This window comes from Serinus canaria, chromosome 3 (assembly GCF_022539315.1).
Source record: "Serinus canaria isolate serCan28SL12 chromosome 3, serCan2020, whole genome shotgun sequence".
Lineage (NCBI taxonomy): Eukaryota > Metazoa > Chordata > Aves > Passeriformes > Fringillidae > Serinus > Serinus canaria.
Window position 1 is genome coordinate 53,019,432 of NC_066316.1, and position 23,235 is coordinate 53,042,666.

Here is a 23,235-nt window from a genome sequence, read left to right on the forward strand (position 1 = left end):
TCAGACATTACACTAAACTTCTTTGGATAACAGTCTCTGATAGATACATTTTAAAAAACACCAAACAACTGAGTATATAGGCAGACACCTTAAAAATCAAGTGTTTTTCTCCATGAAGAAAGATGAAGGGCTAAAAGCCTATTCTGCAGCAATCACAGAACTGCATTCACTGTGCTGTTTAAGATAGGAAGAGTGTGCACATTAGCAGATAACTAAAGCAGCTGCCATACCCACAATATTTTATGGCTAAGCTTTCTTCTTGGTAGATCATTATGTTAGCATTGTGGTCCAGGGCATTTCTTCCACTTCTGAAGGAAGGCCCTTTTTTCTACAGTACAACATAAACATCCTTAAAGAAATCCTCTAGGAAAAGCAAAAGAGGAGATGGGCTACATTTTAATGAATAACCAGCTTTATGGACTTAGACACTAGAATGTTCCCGCAGATAAATACTTGACAGCAACATGACCTCCGGAAGCAGCTGCCAAGGAAGCTGTAGTAATGCTGTTCTAGGAGCCCATTTGCCTTTCAGCCATTCTGGTCTTTTCACTTCCTTCCTGAGGAAACAATCATCCAACACCTCCACTACCAACCCCAATACCCCCTTCGTAACTCTGCACCAGAGCTGGGCTTTGCCAGCCCACAAACAACACAAAGCCCAGACACAACCACTGGACACTCCCTGTTTTCAGCAGGAAATAAATCTAAATCACCAGTGGACAAACTGAGATAGTAGCATGAGCAGAGCTAGTTTTTGTTCTTTTCCTGTTTCAAATCCCATTTCCTTACCTATAAGGTTATTCACAACCAAACTGGACTGGGGGCTGCATTGCTTGTGCACAGTGCAGGCACAGAATTTCCATCTATCCATCTTTGAAGTATGGAATGGTGTTTTAGAAAGATACATAATTTAGACTTGAGTAAGGAATACTGAGTGATAGGATGAGGGGAGGGAAAACACATCTATTGTCACCCTGACTGCTTCAAGGAAATGATTTTTTTTTTAATATTAAATTTGCTTAGTTTCAACTTTCAGACACTAAAAATGTCATATAATTTATTCAATGGAGCTCTCTCAGGTTCCTGTTTTTGTTACTCACACCTGCACATGTAAATGGCAATCAAGTCACTTCTTTATATCCTTGTCTTCTCTTAAGCTGATTTCAATTCTTAATGGTTTTTTATTGAAATACAGATGAGAAATTTCAGACAGTTTTCTAAGTAGCAATCACAGCAATGCCAGAAAGAGAAGAAAGACTCCCTCTTCCTCTTTGAAGTTGACTTGTGTCATCTAGACATCCCAGGATCCGGCTACAAAGATTAAACAAGGTTTTATTCTTCCTTTTTGGGAAAAGCACTCTATTTTTATTTGGAAACAGAGAAGGGGGTGTCCCTAGTTGTCTTTCTTTTTTTTTTTTTTTTTTTTTTTTTGGAGGAATTTAAGAGCGCTACTGCCTATTTTCAGTTCATCACTTTCAATTACAAATGCCCATGATTCTACTTTAAAAGAAGTGCTCAGTGAGGAAAAAAAAACAAACCAAAAACCAAAGAACGCCATCAAAAACAAACAAACAAAAAACCCCAAAACAAAAAAAAACAACTCGGGAAGGAAACAACATATTGCAGTAAGCCCCCTGCTGTGGTGCAGGGGACTGTGCAACACATGTGTACCACGTGGCACTGTAAGTTTGCAGGTTAGGAGAAATGCTCACAATCCCAGGCACCAGTACAGGCTGGGGATTGACCTGCTGGGAAGCAGCTCTGCAAAGAAGGACCTGGAGGTCCTGGTGGAAAACAAGCTGTCCGTGAGCCAGCAGTAGGTCCTGGTGGCCAATAAGGCCAATGGTATCCTGGGCACATTAGGAAGAGCATTGCCAGGTTGAGGGAGGTGATCCTGCTCACCCCTGGTGAGGGCTAATCTGGAGAGCTGTGTCCAGTTCTGGGCTTCTCAGCAAAACAGAGACATGGAGCCCTTGGAGCAGATCCAAAGGAGGGCTACAAAGCTGATTAAGAGACTGGAGCATCTCTCCTATGAGGAAAGACTGAGGGAGATGGGCCTGTTCACCCTTGAGAAGAGACGACTGAGGGGACCTCATCAATGTCTATGACTATCTGCAGGGAGGATGGGTCCAGGCTCTGTTCAGTGGTGCCAGGCAAGAGGACAAGGAGCAACAGACAGAAACTGATGCACAGGAAGTTCCACCTGAGCATCAGGAAGAACTTCTTTACTGTGTGAGTGACTGTGCACTGTGAAGTTCTTTACTGTGTGAGTGATAGGTTGCCCAGAGAGGTTGTAGAGTTTTCCTCACTGGAGATAGCCAACAACCATCTGGACACAGTTCTGTACCATGTGCTCTTGGATGACCCTGCTTGAGTTGGGAGGTCAAACCAGATGACCCACTGTGGTCCCTTCCAGCCTGACCCATTCTGCAATTCTGTGGATCAGACAAGGAAAAAAGCATTCCAACACTGTAAATTGTGGAAAACTCTTTCACTAGTAATATTTTGCCTGAGGGTAAGGGTGCAGATGAAGGTGACGAGTGATCACAGTATTATACCAGTTTAACAGCTTCCTGCCTAAACCTTTGCATTCCACTGGCTCATCCACAAAAAAGCTCAACACAACTCTATAATTGGAATTGATAAAATCACTGTCATATGTTGATGGTTATTTTTTAATATGTAAATGTGATTCATTTCAAAGCAAGCAAGCCACTGTTTTCAATACTGTAGAGAAGCCACTGCCTTGTACTTTGCTTAAATGAAAGCTGGTCACAAATTCCTGTTACCAGTCTGAATGCAATATTGTGACTGAGGTGGTGGAGGGGAAAGAGTTGTTTTCAAATCACATGCAGCAACAGAGGATTTTATAGTGTCATTATCTGTAACAGGAACTAGAAGTTACAACTGTAATTGTAACTCCCTTGGTGAACCTACCTGCATGTTTTATATGATAATTTAGGATACTGGTTTAACAAGACAAACTGGACCTAGTCAAGTGCAAGCCAGTTACATTTCCTGTGATGATACTTCTCCTTTACTACACACACAGATTCATCAGAGAACAGAAACACTGTTACTGGAATTTAATAACATGCATGTCAGAATTTCCACATAAGTAGAATACTGCACTCTTAATAGAAGCACTATATTTATTTTCTTTATTCTTAGCATTTTTTGCTGCTCACAGCAATTCAGGGAGGGGGAGTGGGAGTTATGGTATGCAAATTTAACAATGATAATTTGCATTTCCAGCACTTCATTCCAAAAAGCCTGAAAGATATGAAGTAAAGTTTTGGGAAAAGCTTCCTTGCTGCTCTCCTTACGCATGTTCAACAACTTATGTCTACATACTAGGTAACTTGAGTTGCCTCAGCTCCTGGACATCAAACTAAGTGTTTTCACTAGCTACTTATTCATCCTGTCTATACATAAGTCCCACAGCTTTCAGAAAGGAAAGGATTTTGCATACATATGAATCTATTTATATCACATTTCTTCTGCGAGAGAAACTATCCCAACTGATTTCACTCTTACCATTGGATAAATCAATACAAACATCAGAGGTTTCTGTTAAATGCTTCCTGTACCTATCTATGAGGCCTTGCTGCTCTGCTGAAGACACAAAACATGTGGATTCTCTAGGGTCAGCACGAATCAAAGGAAAAATCTTTGATTTTTTTCACAATGCTAACTCTCAGGATACTTATTTTATCCCAAACTAAGAACAACTGTACAGTCATCTTCATCAAGAACTAGACTTGGCAGTGATTAGAGAATCAGTGTCAAGAAAAGGGAACAAACTCTTCTACAAATGCAACATACAGTTTGGTACAAGAATTATTTTTGTATCTTAAATATAGGGAAGCCACATCTACAGCTCTTACGTCAATGAAGCTGTGATCCACTTCCATCCAGAAACAGAGAGGCAGTAGCCTAATTTATTTTCATTTTTACATTTCTAATACTAGCTTTCTATTCTGCAGAGAAGGGGGGAATAAAAAAGCTATACTGAACTCTAGAAGCAAGGGAGGAGAAACCATACAAACTAAAATATACAGAATACTAAAATTTATAGCATTTCTATCCTATGTTCAAGGCTGCAGGTTACACAGGCTGTAAACAGCTGGACTACATTGTGATAAGTTGTACATACAGTCTTCTGATGGACCACTAATGAAATTACTGTACAGAGAGTGTTTTAACTTCCCAACAAAAATAACTCACTTGTGCCAATATAGTTATAACAAAATCTAAATAATTCAGATAAATACTATCATTAAAAGAGAGCTGCTACTTGTTCACAACTTTTAAAGTGTTTTAGGTTAGATAAATGAAAAACACCACAAGCTGTGGTTCAGAATAGGGGAAGAGAGATCATTGCTGTTAAAACAGCAGTCCCTGAACCTGAAACACAAACCAAATAAATGCAAATGCATCCTTAACTAGAGAAGCAGCAATCTTGACCACCAGAAAAAACCCCAAACCAACTGAGCTGGAGGAGACAACTCAGAATGAATTCTACATTACTGATTGCATTTCCACACATACTTAAATTATGAAGGCTTCAAACGCCACCAAGATAATAACCTCTTTGTCAACTGCAATAAGAAGCACTATCTAGAAGTGTGAAAGAGAATATCTTCTACTGCTACAGCCTCTGGAATAAACTCAGCATCAAAGAAATACTATAAGAGAAAAACACGCGATGCATTTTACATCAGAAATTACAATCTTTTTGTTCATTCTATTTTTTACGTTCACTTGGCTTATCCTGACAATATTTATATTCATTTCAGTGCCATTATTATTCCAATACCAAGAGAGTCTACAGAAAACTTACTTTAAGATAAATATATATATGCAACTCTAACCAATAGAAATAGCATAAGTGCTGATATACTTTCTCACTGGCTGTTCCAAATGACAGACTGAAATTAGCACCTTGCATTGCCACTCAGAGGAACAGAGATTGGATTGACAGAGAAGAAGGATATAGAGAGCAGAGGGAATGAGAAATCTAAGAGCTACCAAGTCAAAACAGCATGAGACTCATAAAAAAGCCAAGCCAACCCTCCATCCTTGGCAGCTAAGGCTTCCTTAAATTGTATTTTCTTGAATAATCTTTTTAAAGCTTTTCAGACATTAAAGCACAAATGTTACAGGCAGACGCAACATTAAATTCTCCTATCTGCTTTTCTTCTGAGTGTGTGAATAGTCACCTTGAGTCAAAATTTTCCCTCATTTTGTCTTTAATTAGCTACACTGCTTCCTCTGATTGCTTCAATGTCCTCAGCATCTTCTCAGATAGTTCTTTATAAGAGCAGCTGCTAACTTTATCAAGGCAGCCATTGCTAGGACACTGCTGATGCAAGGAATGAGCTGGAGAGAGTGAACTGCCAAGGGTCAGGTGGAATTCTTCTCTTCACCTTAGGAAATATCTCCGTGCCCCTTTTCTACTGTCACTTTACATCTGTGGCAACCTCTGGTAGGCTACAATATCAAAATGTTGCTGGGATTACTGAGTCTTTCTCATTGAAGAAAAGGAAGGAAAAGAAACTGCTTTTAATTATTGCTCTTTAATTACTTTTCAGGAGATTATTTGCTGAAAAACAACAAAAACCTTCTTAGGAAAATAGACAAGAAGCAGAACTGTTTGAGTCAATGATGTTTCCTTAACACCAAAAAGTTATGGTTTCCAGAGTAGGAAACCAAAAGTCTCTTGTTTGACTGGAAAGCAAAAAGGGATGGGGGAAGAAGGAGAAGAGTTGCTAGAGTGGGCATTTATCTTCCTGAGTAATGGTTATGCATGATGGGGCTTTGCTTTCCTGGAGATGGCTGAACACCTGACTGCCCATGGGAAGCAGAGAATGAATGCCTTATTTTGCTTTGCCTGCATGAGAAGCTTTTGCTTTACCTACTATGCTGTCTTTATCTCCACCTAAGAGTTTACCCATGTTTACCCTTCTGTTCTCTCCCCCACTCCTCTGAAGTGGTAATAAGCTGCTGAGTGGCTTGAGCTGCCCACCAGGGTTAAACCACGGCACTGTGGTTTAATTGGACTCCTAAAAATAGAAAAGGAAAAAGCACCACACTCACATTTCAACTCAGCCAGATCTATTATTTTTAATAAATCTTGGCACTGAAAGACTACACAACAACCTGGTTTGGGTTTTTTTTACTTACTGTTACAAGAATGTAAGGAATTCTAAGAATTAAAACATCTTCTGACTTAACTGAATTGGGGGGTGGGGGCATTGTGCAACCATGTGTATGTGAGAGTGACAATGTTTATAGAAAGCAATTTCTTCAATACAATAGTAGTAAGAAAAAAATCCTAAAACATCCTGTTTATTTAGAATTGTTTTTATAAAGATTTCTTGTAATAAACTTGCAACCCCACTGTGTTACTGCAAAATATAATAGATACCATCAAATGTCAGCATTTAGGAATATTGCTATATCTTACTCAGTCTACCAGACTAATTTATCTACAAACATTTTAGTTTCCACTACAGTGCTACCTCCAGCATCCATTCCCCTTACACTGACACATAATTTGTCATTTTTCTTAACTCTCCATAGCCTGATGTGAGTTTTGTTTAAGATTAAAGACTTTGTATATTGACCTAGTTGGTCATTAAAGCTTTGAACAGGCTGTGCATCTGACCTCAAGTCAAAGTGCCTCAGCAAACTCATGTGAAAAACAAAAATGTTATCACAACCAAATTCAGAGTAATACATCTAGGAAAAAGGGCCATATCCACAAAGTAGGAGATTGCATTCTTATTGAAAGTGGCTCAAAGAGACATGTCAGTATGCAGGGGATGAGTGACTCAGCCTGACCTTCTGGTGCAGTATTACTGGAACCAATGCAATCCTTCTCTCCATCAGGTGTTTCTACACCAGCACAGCAATGTCAAATCTGTTTGACACCGCGCGATAGATACACACAGGAGCAACTTCACAGACACAAGATCAAAGTCACTGCAGAAGAAAAGAAAGCTTGCTTTTCTTCCTGAGAGCAAGAAAATAGTGTCTTGCACCACACAGACAGAATGAACAGACAGAATTTCTTAATTAAGAAGACAATTAGCCACAGAATTTTTGCAAGGAGAAAATGCCTGCACTGGAGAGCTCTCTGATCTGGGAGAAAGGCTTAACAGTCAAAAGTGGAAGCCAGAACTACTTCTAGACTGCTTAGTATACAAATTAAAATCCCATTAGCAATAAGCCACTAGAAAAAACTACCAGATATGTGTCAGAAGCTGAAGAAACCAGTCTTCAAATCAAGATCTACAATTTTCTAGAAAATGCATATAACCAAACAGCAGTTACTGAACTCAGTTAAAGAAAACAAGACTTGAGAAAATGAAAATAACTTTTGACATAGAACCCTGACCACACAACAGAATGGTTCCTCCTAGGGAAAAAACCATGAAAACTGAAGACCTAAAGACACCAGCCTGATGAAATCTGTCTCCCCTGCATCTTGCATAGCCTTGACTACATCCAGGTGCACACTGTCCTCCTCTCCCCCACTCTCCTTAACTATATTAATGTCAGTAATATAGTTTTACCATAATGCATTACAGTACAGTGGTCCTCCCAGCTGTCTCACACAGCATTTGAAGGGTAACTGAGAGGAACAGGACACTTCTAAGAGTAAGGCACTGACGCAAATGTGACAGGCTGTTTTCATGAAGTTACCCTTTTCTAAAATCTATGAAAAACCCTGCTATCTGTATATATTACAGGGACAGTACACTGCTGATCTTGTGTAAACTACAGTGTAAAGTGACCGCATTTTCAAGCTTTTCACTGCTCTAGAAATGCAACTTGCAAGCCTAGACTGCCAGAGTAACTCTCTATTATTTAGAATATAACAGATACCTTTATTTTAACCTTTCCCTCTGCACAGACAAGACCTTTTTTCTTCTCTTCTCCAAGCACAAGACCATGTGTTAAGCACAGAACAAGATCTGACAGATACCTCTATTCCCATTCAAAATATTCTCTGCATTAGATTAGTAAGTAATTCTTCCTAGATCAAATTAAATTAGGTTTCTCCTCTGAGAAACAGTACTCTCTGATTTGGCAGCAAGTAGATGCTGCAAATATCTCAAGCCTTCTCAGATGCAAAGTTTTGCTAGGAACACTACAGCAGGAAAAAATGGGGCAAGGGTAACACACAGCAAGGAGAAAAAGAGGTTCCCCATGCTGCACTCAAACTACTGCAATTTTTACTGAGGCAAAACTAACCTATAATCAAAACCTTTGGCTCAGTCTGACATGAAAAATTCATGAGGCATTTCATGAGTTTTGCATTTAGCCTTACATATTAACTGGGTATCAATTAAAAAAAAAATAAACATTGAGACAGTCACAGTGAGGTTTGGAGTCCTCTAGTGAGGACATGCAGTCACAAAATAACAATCCTGTCATTGTCCAGCTGACTACAAGGAACCCAAATCAAACACTCTGTAGTCAATGAACAGCTACGTTCACTGTCATACAAAAATGTCCCATGTAGAGTTTTCAAAAGATCTCACTTCATGTCAAAGTCCTGTGGTGCAATTAAGAGAACTAATAACTGATATTTAACTGACCTACAAACCAGGTGTGTTTCCCCAGTTGTTACCATAAGTAAAGTATTTACTTTCTAACACAAAAGACCTTTGCAGGCTGCTGTTGGAAAAAAAGCAGATTTTGTTCTTCTGTTGACCTATGAACTTCAAAATGTTTAACTTCCTACATGTGGGACATGCACCAGTCTGTAGACCATAATAAACCGCTTGTGTTTAAGATAATGTGTCCTCAGATATCTAACCTGGAACTAAATATTTGCTGCTTAATGAACTGGTGCACCAGGCAAAAAGCTGTGAATAGAGGAACAAAAATATTCTTGCAGCAAACCAAAAGTCAGCCCCTTATTCAACTCATAATGCATGAATTTACTTCATCTTTTTTAATCCAAGAAACTACTCTTGCTCAAATTCTGAGAAAGAAATATATCTATTCACTCTGGCTGCTGATGTACAGATAGCCTAATTGTATAAGACATCAAAAAAGAAAGCTCTGGTTCCTTAATAAGGTTAGCATACTAAAAGAAGTAGCTTGAAAATAAAATAAATTTGCTAAGAGTGCACTTACACTTACAGAGACTGAAGTAGTCACAGATTTGTATCATTGCAGACTGGAAAGAATAAAAATGCTCCATTTCTGAAAGTGTTAAGACTACTAAATTTTCCAGCAGTGACAGTATCTGACCAGTCACACACATCATTAATATTCAACAAAAATGTTCCTTAATGAAAACACAATTATTTTAATTAGTACTTTCATGAAGGTTCACAAATAAAGTACAGCAAGCAATTACGTCAATAAAATTTTCCATGCCCACAGTGCCCAAAAACCCACAAGACATACCTGATTACTGCTTTTGGCAGCAGAGTTGGTCTGAGCTGTATTTGAAGAAAGGGAATCAAAAAAGGCCTGATCAGCTAATGAGTTACCACAGCTAATGCCATCCTTTGCAGCTTCTGTTATAATCTGAAATGGAAAAGGTTGAGAAAGATTTTTCATGCTTCAATAAACCAAATTAGGCTTTATCATGTATAATCATCCTAACACTCATATCAGTAGACTTTAAGACGTTTGCATATAACCTTTTTAAATTCAAATTCAATTGAATTTTTTACAAGAAACTGACATGATACTCTGGAGGATTTACTTCCACACCAGATGGACCCAGGTTGCCTTACAACTACAACATACAAGACTGTTGTGGCAGTGAACACCTATCTATAAATTGCTTAGGGATTAAAGGTTGTTAATGCAAGTGCCTGGAGACTGTGAACTCAGTGCTCAGGGGATGGATTTGGCACAGTATGTTTAGAAAGCCAAAAGCTACCAGACCATGAGCTAACCAACTGAAGCAAAAACACAAGGTCATGTGAGCCAGCGTGATCCTGCTTTCCCTTCCCCTCCTCCCCCTTTTGTTAGTTTTTTTTTAATTAACACAGCAGTGCTGAAGGAAGAGAGACAAATGCCCTAAGAGGCTGAAGGAATTACAGCCAAGGTATTCACCCACCTAACCAGCAACCCGCACACATGCAGACACTGGGCCGTCCAAAGTGAATGTGATTGCAGTCTTTGCACTGTAATCCCATTCCACTCCCAAAACCATACTGCTGGTCTTTAAACAACAATCAGGACAGCACATACTGAAGAGACAACAGAGGGTCTCAGTAGGAGGAAAAGCTGAGTAGTCCCTGGATTTGGTAACCCACATCCTGAGTCCCAGGAATGTGGCTCCATTCCAGATTTATAAGCATGCGTCAAGTCTGCCACAGTAACACCAGTGCAAATGTGCATTACTCATTTCACTTCCATATTGCTATCTTCAGAGAGAAAAAAGCCCAAATTATTGGATTATGAGACCCCCAAAGCCAAATCAGTTTCAAAACAATTTGTGTTCTGCAGATCAGCTGTATTTACTATAGATAGCTTCCTGCTGCATTTCTTGGTAAACCACTAAGAAGCTCAGGAGCTTCAGATGGCATATTTGCATTGGTGTCCAAAGTCAGCTACAATTGCTACAATGAGATTATATTCCAAGCTTTCTGTTTGAACATTTCAGTTTGGTCAGCAAACCAGAGGATGGCCTTTTCAGCAGTTCTGCTTTCTTAGTGCTGAGCAGTGTAGTCACTTACCTCAACATAATCTGTTGGAACAAGTCCCCTCTCGCCTTGGCTGTTTTTTCCTTCTAACCAGCCTCCACCAACATCCTAAAAGAAGTAATTTAGAAATAATTTTGTAGATGGATCCCACAACATGCTTCAAATAGCTCAGCAGGAAGCACTGTCTTGCTGTCAAATGTCAAATGCTCAGCAGGAAGTACTGTCTTGCTGTCAATGTTCAAAACACAGCTATGACTGTGAAACTGAACAAACTCACTCAAAGCTGCTGAAGCAGCAGATACTCATTTAAACATAGCACAGACCATGCTGATTTTACACAGCTATTCTGGCCTTCAGATTTTAACAAGCATGAAGGGGAAAAATAATTGATTTTTCAGCACTTTTGATCATTTATGAAACCACAATCAACTGTCTGGCCACAGACTGCATATAAACACAGCTATTAGTATGTCCATTTCAATGAATTAGTTTTAATAAACAGACTATAAAGAAACAAGACTCAAAGAATACAACTGTTGGTGATATCTGTAAAATCTCTGCCTCATTTATTGAAGGTGCAGAGACATGTGATGAGTGAGAGATATCACTCACAGAAATGCTAAGGCTATTCTCAAAATTAAAAGAGCCACATGCCATGTTAGATTTGAACTCATTCTTTCCACTTCACATTTCTTTTCAGAAGCAGTCTTATGCTTTTAGCTTAGAAGGAACTAATAACAGTTCAGCTTTGATCTCAGTGACAATATCCTCATATTGTCTGGGGTCTTGTAAACTCATATTCTACGTACACTAAGAAAGTTCTGTAGACCTTTGCAGTTAAGCGAAGTTAATTCCAGGACAACATTATCTGGAATAAGCCAGCTCTGTTTTAAATCAATCTTTTTAGGGAACACATAGCTACACATCAAGCTAGCTTACAGATGAGAACTGGAGACACATATGCCAGACAGCAATTACTAAATTTTAGATTTTCTTAATTTGCTTTTTAATTAATTTAATTTCTTTATTCACAATTTTGTTCTTTTACTTCAAAATTTTATATAGTCCTGCACTTTGCAAGCACTCCAATAAGGAGAAGCCTGCTTATGTATTCGAGATTTTATGCAGTAAAGATCAAGCAGTTATTGAAATAACAACTTGCATTTATTTTCTCTTACATACCTAAAAGCTTAATACTCAAGAACACAAAAATAATTAGTCATCTCAGATTATAAATTCAGCTAGCTTGGTTAAACTGCAAGAGCAATGACATCTTGAGCCAGAAGTCATATTTGCACTGCTACACTTGAAAGCAATCATCAGTGGACTTTGCATTACTTCAGCTATTGCCATCTGAACTTATCATATAAAAAAAGATCAGAACCTTTGCGGCAATTTATCATCGACAGCATAAAACAAAGTTTTACTTAGTTTTGAGTATACTGCCTTAAGCCACAGATGTCTTGGTCAGTGGGACTAGCTTAAAAGTGATGATCTATTTATTTACATTTAATCTTACTTTTGTGAAATGGCATTAAACTCCTGAATTCATTCAAGATGTTACCCCTGTCATAGCACAGCACACTATCCAAGAGGGTGCTGGCTCTGTTAAATATCTGCTTCAAATATTTAAGATCATTAAGATCATTGGAACTAAAAATTATAAGGATTACACATGCCTAGGATCTTCAAAAAATTGAGTTTATTCTGCATGTGTTTTACACAAATGGATAAATAAGACCTCCCTTCATGATCAGGTAGTTTTTGTTTGTATTTGTTTCAAAAGGCAAGCCTATTCAATAAGCCATATCATTACATAAAATTCAAAGCAGAATCAACTAATACTTTGTTACCAAGGGTAATTATATAGGACAATTAAAGTACACTGAAATTCAAAATGTGGACATAAATCAAATGTCAGTGCTGAAAAGCCCTATTCATTTAAAAACACCCTGATTGCATTGTGATAGTACTGTCACCACTTCTTCCCTATTCCTTGTTCATACTTCTTTAATTATGAAAGGACACAAAATTTCAGTAAAAAATTTTTGTTGTGAGTTCTTTACCAAACTTGGAATGCTGAAGTCATTGATTAAGAAACCCAAAACCTAGAAGTGAGCTGGATTTCATATTTAAATGCAATGGCAAGCACATGAAAGACTACATACACACTAAATGTGCAATATTAGGCACACAAAAATAGACAAGGCATTCAAATGTACAGGCTATTATCACCATTAGTTCCTTCCTCTTACTTGTCTCTCAGCTCTGTTTAGAGGAAAACAAAGCTGAGTACATTCTTACGTGTGTGGGCACAGTTTGAGAAGGCCCCATCCTCCAAAACATTGCATTTGTTTCCACAAGATTATTAGAAAATTCTTTGTATTCTGGTTTTTGCTAATTCTTCAGAGAAGGGTAGCCGGGCCTTTCAGATGTCACCACCACTGTTTTCCTTCCATCTGCTGATAGAAGCAGGTCAGGAAAGTGCACTGAAGCAAATTCCATCTCAGTTTTCTTACCGGGTTGGTGATTGTGATGATCTCCCCTTCACTGACCGTCAGCTCATTGTTTCCAGGCTCAGCAGCAAAATCATACATAACACGAGCCTATATGTGGAAAAGAATGTAACAGTGAGGCTTCCAGCTTCCTTAGAAAGTTTCATTAAGAAAGCATCAGCACAAATTATCCTTAAGTTACAGAAATAGTAAGTGGGGTAAGGCTGAATGTACAAAGAGCAACTCAGCACATAGGAAGCTGACATTTCCTAGATTTGAACTGCATACTCAACAGTAACAACAACTTTAAAAAACAAAAATCTCATGTGGAGCTTGTTGGAGATAATCTAGCACAGGGATTTAAGACCGGTAGTTCTCTGTCATGTCCAGAACTATATTTACAATGTTTTCCAGGGGAAGAAGGAAAGGTTCCTAACTTTAGCAAACAATTTTATTTTTTTGGTTTTATACAAGACATATTCCAACTCCAACTTGGATAAAGGGAAGTAGTTCACAGAGCAAGCAATTCAGAAAAAGAAAAGCAAGTAACTGCAGATGTAAGTAACCACTGCTGTGCATAAAATGTAATATGTAAAATTATGTTTTGAGACTCTATATGGGAAGAATTATGCAAATGCAGAAACAAGCAGTGAGACTAGGCTTGTTATATCTGGCATGAGGATGGAGGGAAAAACAAAACAAATCTAATTTTTAAGTGTTTAGATACACAAAGGCTTTACTGTGCACTGACCCTGCGATTACACCACATTAAGAAATGTTTGAAACATTTTACTAATAACATCATTCAGTGTACAGCAATAAGTTCCTTCTCATACTTGGAGGGTGAGGGGAAGAAAAAAAAACTAACCAAAAAGTCATACTTTCTGTCAAAGGAGACAATAAAATAATTTCTGTTGAAAGTAAGCTATGTGATAGGAAAAAAAATACCAAAAGAAAGACATTTACCATCAAGTCTTGCCTGTCTCAAAACTGCAGGTTGTTACAATCCTCACCCAGATGCAATTTCTTACAGAAAGCCACAGGAAAACAGAACTTCCCACCCCTACATTTTAATTTCATGAGTATCATGTGGAAATACTTCTGGCTGGTCAAAAGATACTTTACTTCAGTGTAAATAAAAACAGAGCTGAAAAAACCCACACATGTTTCAGCTGTTCAGCTGACAAATCTAACCCCAAACCATGTGCACAACAAATCAAACACTTGGTGTTCTCCACTAGAGCAGCACAACATTGCAGAAAACCATGCGTCCTAAGAACTCTGAATGCTCCCTTGCATGAAAACTTTTTCCTTAGAATGGAGGCTTTCAGCACTTTCACATTATGCTATGTAAAACAGAGGTGAAGAGGCAAAAACTGTGTTCAGTAATAACACTGACTGCTTTTTTTCCAGCAGCACATCTGGCCTCAATGAAAATATAAGAATAAGCTGCTTTACTTTCCTGAAAAATGAACTGAAGAGAAGCAGCACACCTTTAGAAATACAATAACATTTTAAGCTGGGGCGTAAAAAGCACTACTCTCCCTCCAGAGCTCTTCCCTCAGCAGTAGCAGATGGAGGGGTTGAACATGTCCTTTTTCCAGTAGGTTGCCAGAATTTATCCATTTTCTGCAAGTCAATTTAACAGCACTCAGATGCTGGACATCTGAATCATGGGAAAAGCAGCTTTCTTAACCAGGGAGTCTTCTTAGCCTTTTTCAAGTAATATACCATAGGATTAAATTCTTGCTTCTATTCACAGGAATGATGAGAGCTTATCAGAAAAAAAGGCAACAGACAAATTTTATCAGCCTTTAGAAAAACTGGCAAAACATCCCTAGTGATGACCAGACTAGAAAGGTAAAATGTATTTCAGTCTAATACAAGGAAAAATGTACATACTAGAGTCTCCAGATATGGCAGTGAAATTAAAGTTACTGGGAAAAAAAAAAAAAAGGAAAAGCACCTTACCCCAAAATTGAACAATCCTGATGTGCACAGGGCCACACTTGCCTGCATTACAGTTCAGCTGCAGCAGAGCAGCTCTGTCATGGAGAAGGACAGTGAAAGCCCCTGTGTATTCCTCACCAGCCATAAGCAGACAGGCTAAGAGCTAATGCACATCAGTTGTGCCCAGAGCAGCTTTTACAACATCTTCCCTGCCTCAGCCTTCCTTGAGATAAATGGTCAACAACCCACAAAAAATGACTACTGGTTTTTCTTTAAGTTCCACTTCTGAAGCAAATTGTTTTAGTAATGCTGGACTTCCTGACTGCAATACAACAGTTCTGCATCAAAGTATGATTTATAGCACAAAAACTGGGAGAAGCCCCTAAAAAATTGGACACGCCTCTGAAAATGCTTTCCCTCCGCACAGGACTGAATTTGTATTAGGAAGAGATCTCGTGTTACACCATAGATTCATCTGTTTCAACCATGTGTTACAATTTAGGAAACTTATACCACAACTGCTTTTCTTGGTCAGCTGGCAGTGACAGATAGTGAAAAGGAAATTTCCAAAGGAAATATCCATATTTTCCAAAGGAAATTTCATGCTATGAAACTTCTATATCCATAGAAGTTTCATAGCATGCAATTCCCATAACTGCACACATTTCTCTTCACAGTTGGCACTTCAGCAGTTCAGAGCTTCAGCCACCCTGCACTGCTCTTGTCAAGAGACAGGGATTCACAGGTTTAAATTGCTTTTTGCCACTGCCAGAAATACAACTGCTGTCTCACAGCAGCAAGATGGCAACACCTCATGCTGGTGGCAGCAGCTCCCATATTGACAGAAAGAGGATCAAATTCTGGATTTCTCTTTTGGGAAGTATATGAGGCAGATAAGTGCAGGTTTCTCTAAAACTTGCATCTACTGGAAGAGCAGAAACCATAATTTGGGAAGAATGCCAAAATTTAAATAAATAATTTTTTTTAAATAAAGAAAAGTTAATCATTAGCATTGGCTCTAAACAAGTCAAAGTCCTCACATTGTAAAGGGCTGTGTCAGTGAGAAGACTTGAACTTTTCTTCTAGGACAGAAGCCTAAGCTTTTAGCTGGGATGAACAACAAAGGGCTTTTGGTCACCTCAAGTAACTCCAGTAACACATCTGGTATGAATAAACTTCAGAACAGCTTGCTACAAAAACTGCTTCAGTTAGTACAAATATTCTTCAGTAGGTATAGTAAGCCTTTGAAATCTGCTGCTTGTGAAATACTGATATGCACTACGTTGCTCACACCTGGAAGCACAGAAGAGGAAATTGCATTTATTTCTTCCCAGACTTCATTTTATTAGTTATCTTCTAAAAGCTTTTTGGATGTGGGTTTGGGTTTTGGTTTTTAGTACATATTTTGTGAGGGTTTTTTCACTAGTTTTTTTTCAGAATTACTTTTTCCTGCAAATATTGTTTTTAGAAATAAAATATTCATTCTAAAGGGCAGTTCTAAGAGAATAAAACTGAAATAGCATAGCTGGGATACAGGTTGGGATCTCAGGATTGGAGAAATTAAGAAAGCAGAAAGAAAATAATAAAGAAAAAAGCCTAGCTGCAAATACATCACTTCAGAAATTAGCAGTATATTTTGATTACTTCCTAAATAATGGTTCAAAATGAAGCATTTAGTCTAAAGAGTGACAATACTCTTCCACACAAAAACCAATTAACTTAAAACTATTTTTGCATTTTCCTTCCTCTGCTAATTTTTCCCAGCAATTTGCCCTGTGTTTACTGTCTGTAAAAAACTAGTGGTTTGTAGGTATTTTACTGTTTAGAATAAGTGCAAGACACCAGACTTGTTATCAGCTGAAGCAGAAGCCTTAAACCCCTCTCTGTCTTCACTATGCCAGTGAAGCTCAGGGGAAGACACAGGGTAGACACAGATCTAAATGACAGCTTAGCCATTGTTTTGTCTCACCATTCACAGACCACTTAAGCTGCCATGTTTTAATTAATGCATCTTTGAAAAAACTCTCCACAGATCAAAACACATGCTAAGTCCTTCTGTGGAAATGACAGGGAATTCTGCAAGAAGTTTAAAAGGGCTGGTGTCCAAAATGCTGCGAAAAACAGTAAGAATACAGGAATACAGACAGGAGCCCTTCATGCCTTTCCCACCTCAGAGGACTGAGGACACCAGCTCTCTTCCCACAGTGCCTAACATTTTGGGAGATTTAATAATTTCCCTACCCTTTAGCCTGAAATCTAAGCTCGTTCAAAAGTTCTAAGTGCTCAAAGTCCAAAGAGATTTTCACTGCATCATCTGCAGCACTGAATCACAGAATCATAGAATGGTTTGGGCCAGACTGACCTTAAAGATCATCTTGTTTCAAAAACCCTGCCATGGGCAGGGACACCTTCCACTAGCCCAGGTTGCTCAAAGCCCCATCCTGCCTGACCTCAAAAATATAAAAACATTTATACTACTGATAAAGGAAACATCTGGGGCTATGATTTGACAAAAAAAAAAAGCCTTTTCATTTTAGTCCCTCTATCAAACTCTATCAGACTGTAAGGCAAAGTGTGCATTTGGATGGCCTATGCAGAAATATCAAGTGGCTCCTCAAGTGCTATGACTCTCGGCCTGGAGAAGCAGCTACTCTCTGTCCTGACTGTGGTAAAGAAATGTCTACATGTTCCTCTCACAGGCTTTCCTAAGAGACAAGACACAAACCAAAACTGACAATAGAAGACTAGGAGGACACAAGGGACACTGTCTTCTAAGAGAGACTCCTACAGAAACGGTACCTTAGGAATTCAAGAGATTATCCATTATACTACCAACTGCCAGTAAAGTGATAAAGATTTATTAAGAAGGAGACACAAATGTTTATCTTTTGAACTATAGAGACACTGGAGAAAATGTATATTGCTTGTATTGGGCTAGGCATCACTTCTTGTGCACGTACCCAGCAACATTTGCCTAGAAAACTAGCTTGAAGAAACTGGAACAGTTTATACTATGATTTTATTGAACAACAAGCAAAAAATAAAATTCACTTGTTTAATTAAAACCTCCCTTTAGTATTACATTTCTTTTCAATATGATTTTGTTTTCCTTTTAGCAACATCAGAATTAAATCAAACTCATCCAAAAAGTAGAACTAAATTCAGTAAAGAACTCTACTTCTGGATGAAGAGAGGCCACAATATTCAAATATCATTAGTCCAAGTTCTCTCACCAGCTCTAACTGCTGGATCCTCATATTATTCTACAAATTCACATTAAAAATGTTTCTTGACCCACTGGCTCACTTTCCTCTGGGTAATTTTTCAACTCTAAAATAAGTTCACTCGCCTGCAGCTAATCATTTGAAGTCAACAGTATTGACTAAAAGCATATTAGAACTAAATTGAACACAGACAAAAATCTAAGAAACAAGGACTTGTGTAATTTCTTTCCACTAGTAAAATATGTTTGCAGACAGATGCAAAACTCAGAAGTTGCATGTGACTACAATATTTCAGGAAGGTATTTAATTAAGTATTTTTACTGGATTAAAAGGTCTATAGCATATTGGAATTGACAACAAAATACGAAGCATTTCCAAAAAGTACAAACCACAAAGTCTGACACATTTATATGGTAAGGGACAGGAAGGCAATACTCAATTCCCACCAACATGTGTGTGGTTTAAACCACTGGCACTTCTCGAATTAGAATGGAAGTAAGAAAGAAGTGTCTCGGCAAGTTTTCAAGTGTTAAAGAGACTTGGAAATGTTTCCTGTAGTAATAAAGACAACAGCTTACTGGCCACTTCAGCAACTTGGGCTTTCCTCAGTGAGGACAGATTGACTCTCCAGATCTACCACAAAGGACTTCACTGTCTTGCTGAAAATAATTTTTTGGTCATGAAAGACCATCTGAACTCCGTTCAGACTAGTCCCACTCATTTTTTGTTTCATATTTTATTTTTGATTCACAGAACATGAGCTTCTTTACAGCTGTCTACCTGTCAGCAAATATCACCACACCCCAAAGCACAGTGAAATGTGCTCCTGGCCAGCATTACAGGCAGAATGCACACCAAGAGCTTGCATTCAAGTGAATTCCTACACAGCAAGCCTCTTGTTCAACTCAAGCATCTGGGACTAAAAGTCACTGATGCAGAATGAGGTCTAAAATGGTTATATGACTAAGATCTCTTAAAAGTGGTAGAGTAAAACAGATCTCAAAATTGCAAGATGTTGAAAGAAATTACAGCTTCTTTCCATGCAGTTATAAGCCAGGTGGGTAGATAACCATGCCACAGAGCATGAAAAAAGCAAAGAGAAACTGTGATGTTTTCCAGATTTACAGCAGTGCTTAAAAATATTAAAGTCTGAGAATTATCTATAAGCAGTTCAGTGGTTTAAAAAACCAGCATATTTTCAGAATAACAATCAGGCACTACTAAAAGAGGTGCTTGGTTACATTTTGGTGTTATCATACTGACTTATTTATGGGGTATTGTCAGACCCAAGAGCAGAATCTCCATGAACCCAAGCAATACTGAAACAAGGGAAATTCAGTTGCAGAAATACATTTAAGACACCCATGTGATTTAGAGATATTTCCAAATACTGACTCAGATACTCCCCTGAATCACATCTGAGCTTTCCATTGGGTTAAGCACCTGAAAAGCTTTTTTCTTGTTTAAAACATTACTTATAAACTAGTCATCAATTAAAAATGTACTGCAAAACTCCTACCATAAGTGAGGAACTCCAGTGATACCAGATCTTTTTCAGAATCAATTTACTACACTGCTCCAAGTGCCCAGCCTTCCCCATGTTTTCCTTTCTGAATACCAATCTTTCCCAGACCCTCAGATAAACTGGGAACTCAACAATTTTGAATTTGATAACATTAATTCCAGTTTCACCACGACTACAGCAAGTAATAAATGCAGCAAGTGCAGCATGGGTTTGTATTTATGGATGTCAGGCAGGATGCATTTATCTCAAGTGTGATTAAAATCTCTGCCTAGATTAATCATTACTGTATCTCTGAAATCAAACTGTAAAACTTACAACTGTTTGCTGAACCAATATTTAATGGCGTGTTTCAGAAGCCTGCTGTGCCAAGTTCCCTGATATTTGCCTAAAACTTTGGGGCACAGCTCTGTCCCCAAAGAATAGAGCCAGTAAGATGTGAAGGTTTCAGAAAAAGCCAGCAGCATTCACCAGAAAAATTGCCACATTGTGACCTACTCATTAAGACAGCTTGTAGCCACAATAGTGCTGCCTCTACGAGAGCAGAGATTAGAAATAATGAGTAATTATCTAATAATTGGAGAGGCACAAAGTTTTGCTAAGGTTATCTAGCAAACTTCAAGCCCTTTCAGATTCAGCACACTATTACATATTGTGGATCTCAATGTACCACATGCACAGGCCTATCTAGAAGCAAATGAATACCTGGCAAAGCAAACTAAGTGCATGTTAAAATGATGCTGCTTCAAATAAACTTCATCCATAAAATACAGAATGGAATTGCTGTACTACTCTGAAGTCCCAAACACTGGTAAATATTAATAGGAAAATACATGCTGAATAGCATGCTCACTGAAAGCAGTTGGGAAGGAATCTGAAACACCGCAGGATGAGCTCTCCACATGGAATTCTGCTAAATTCTCTGTTAGTTGAGTAACCAACATTAATCAGTATACTGTTTTGTTATATCTCATATATCTCTTATATATTAGAAACACTACTTTGTAAAATCCTATGTTTACTTTCATTTTATGAACACAAGTGAGGAAACTGCTACACCAACATAAATGCATTACCATTGTATCACTTTTTTACTCTAGAAGTGGGCAAGGTTCACATTTTTTGGGTTCTAAAGTATCCAAGCCTACAGCTATTTTAGGCTTTTCTAGTGGCAGTGTAGAAAAGTACATGACCCTGTAAGATTACAAAGTATTTCATGATAAATGGCAGCTCAAATAAGCAAATCTCAGTCATTAGACCTGGCCAGAGAACACCCAGTACTTGAACTGGACATTAATGACCTGCAATTTAATGCAATATGCACACCAGCAGGGTAAGCATATCCCACTTTAAGACAAAGAGTTAGAAAAAAAGAAGAAAAAGAATGCCTGAAGAGATGAATTTAATAAATAAAAAAACAAACCAAGAGATGCAATGAATGACAGAACTGGATTAAGTCATGCAACATTCAAAGTTTGACAGAACACCTAACAAACTTTTGTTGTACCAGCAACCTTTACAGTGACAGAAAGTATCAAATAAGTCTGTAAAGAAAGTTAGAACTTCTGCTTCCTTACAAATTACTAGAAAATTTGGCAGCTTGACAGAGTGGTTGATAAAAAAATTGTCATTCAACAACCTTCACAGAAACATCCAAGACTGTGGTCTAGTTATTTGCAGCAAGGAAGATGCTTAATTTTGTATTCTACAAGCAATCATTTTCAGAAGAAAAATACAGGGCTATTAAGGAAGGAAATTACAGTACTGCTGAAAGAAGTGTGCTGTAACTAGGTAAGCACTAATTACATTATATTATCATATGTAATTGCGATTTTCAGTTACTGAATTAAACCTTGACCCCCCAAAAAAGAACCAAGGCAGTGGAGGAAATAAGACATTTAAGGTTCACTCTCAAACCCAATGAAGCTATGAGGTGAAGCACCTCATCAGTCATCGCCTTACTGCTGCAGAAAGATGAATTGTTTAGGCTCTTCAGGCAATACTAGAATTTAAATAAGAACTAGAAAAAACAAGAAATGTGATAGCCATATATCAATTGTCTTTCTTCTGGAAACCACTTACATAATCACCATAGAGGGGGGAAAAAATCCCCAAACTCATCATACAGAAGGGAGGTATAGTCTAAAGCTATTCTAAGAGTATTTTTATAGCTGTTCTTGCAAATTAGCCATTTTGTTCTATCAACCAGGAAAGCAAACACTTTGCTTGAATTGAGATGACAACTAATTTTGCTCTGAACAATGAGAACTGCAGTCTCAGAAGGCTGGGAAAAGCAAAGCAAGTCCAAAACCTACTGTGTTTAAACAAAGATACCATATGAATACACAAAATTAAAGCACAACAGTTCCCATGCCAAGGAGAAGCAGATGGCAACTCAGAGCAGAAGTCAGTAACTCAATGACAAGTCATAAGAAATAAGACCCATCAAACAATTCTTCACCAGTCTCCACTTTTTTACAGGAGTGGGACTGAATGATTTCAGCTGGGCAAGTCCCACTTGCAGAAACCCTGGGCCAGACATGGCTGCCTCTCCCCAGAAGCAGCTGTTTTGCTTGGACTCCCCAGAGACCTCCCACAGGCTGCACTGCCCCTCTTCTCACCACCTCCTCCTCCTTCCAGCCACCTATTTTGCACATTGGAAACACCTCCTGTACAGTGGCTTCCTTTAAAGGGCAGGACCTGGGGGAAGAGCTGCCCTAAAACACAGGAGGAAATAGAGCTTTTACCCACAAAACACATGTTCACACACAGCCACTGGTTTGACTTTACCCAGCAAACTTCTATGAGCACACACCCTGTTACCAGCAGTGTCCAGGATGGCTCATGTGCCCTTCATACCATGCCATGTCCCAAATGTCTCCTCACAACTACACAACAGCCGGACCAGGCTACATAACAGCAGCTCCCTACAGGAAGAGCTGTTCCTTGTGCCCTTCTCCCCTTACTGTGGGTCTTACAGAGGACTATCTGCCAAAGTTAAATGATTCTGCTCTTAAATTTATTTTTTTTAATATATTGTTGACAGAGGTTTCTTATTCATACAAAGCTCAAAGATAAAGAAGGTTTGGGAAATAAAGTGATAATTCTCAGAGTTTAAGTTACATTTTCCTGTAAGCAATATACTTTTTTTCTCTCTCTCTTTGGTAGCACTTGAATTTTGCTTATTGGACTACTACAAAATTGCTCTGTTGTTTGAACTTTCAGTTACTTGGGAAGCTCCTTTCCAACCATAAACTGCTGAGAAAGCAGGAATGCAACAAAAGAAAATAAAAGCACAAGCTCTGATTTTCAGCCCTCCGAGAAGTGTAAAGTGAATTCGGAGAAATTGTAATTGTGAAACA

The 23,235-nt window shown here is 38.3% G+C and overlaps 1 protein-coding gene across 3 annotated transcripts in view; it reads right to left on the minus strand.

Moving 5' to 3' along the window:
* Window positions 1-23,235, minus strand: part of SNX9 (sorting nexin 9) — a 58,886-nt gene that overhangs the window by 29,638 nt on the left and 6,013 nt on the right. For 2 of the 3 annotated variants that reach the window (XM_050972926.1, XM_050972925.1), the window contains exons 1-4: window positions 15,149-15,211; window positions 13,202-13,288; window positions 10,716-10,790; window positions 9,430-9,552 (exon numbers count right to left, since the gene is read on the minus strand). In XM_050972926.1, the coding sequence (XP_050828883.1) occupies window positions 9,430-9,552; window positions 10,716-10,790; window positions 13,202-13,288; window positions 15,149-15,196 (333 nt within the window). In that variant the 5' untranslated portion in view covers window positions 15,197-15,211. Of the gene's footprint in view, window positions 1-9,429; window positions 9,553-10,715; window positions 10,791-13,201; window positions 13,289-15,148; window positions 15,212-23,235 lie in introns of those variants that run through there. The other variant, XM_030235370.2, reaches the window with a different exon arrangement.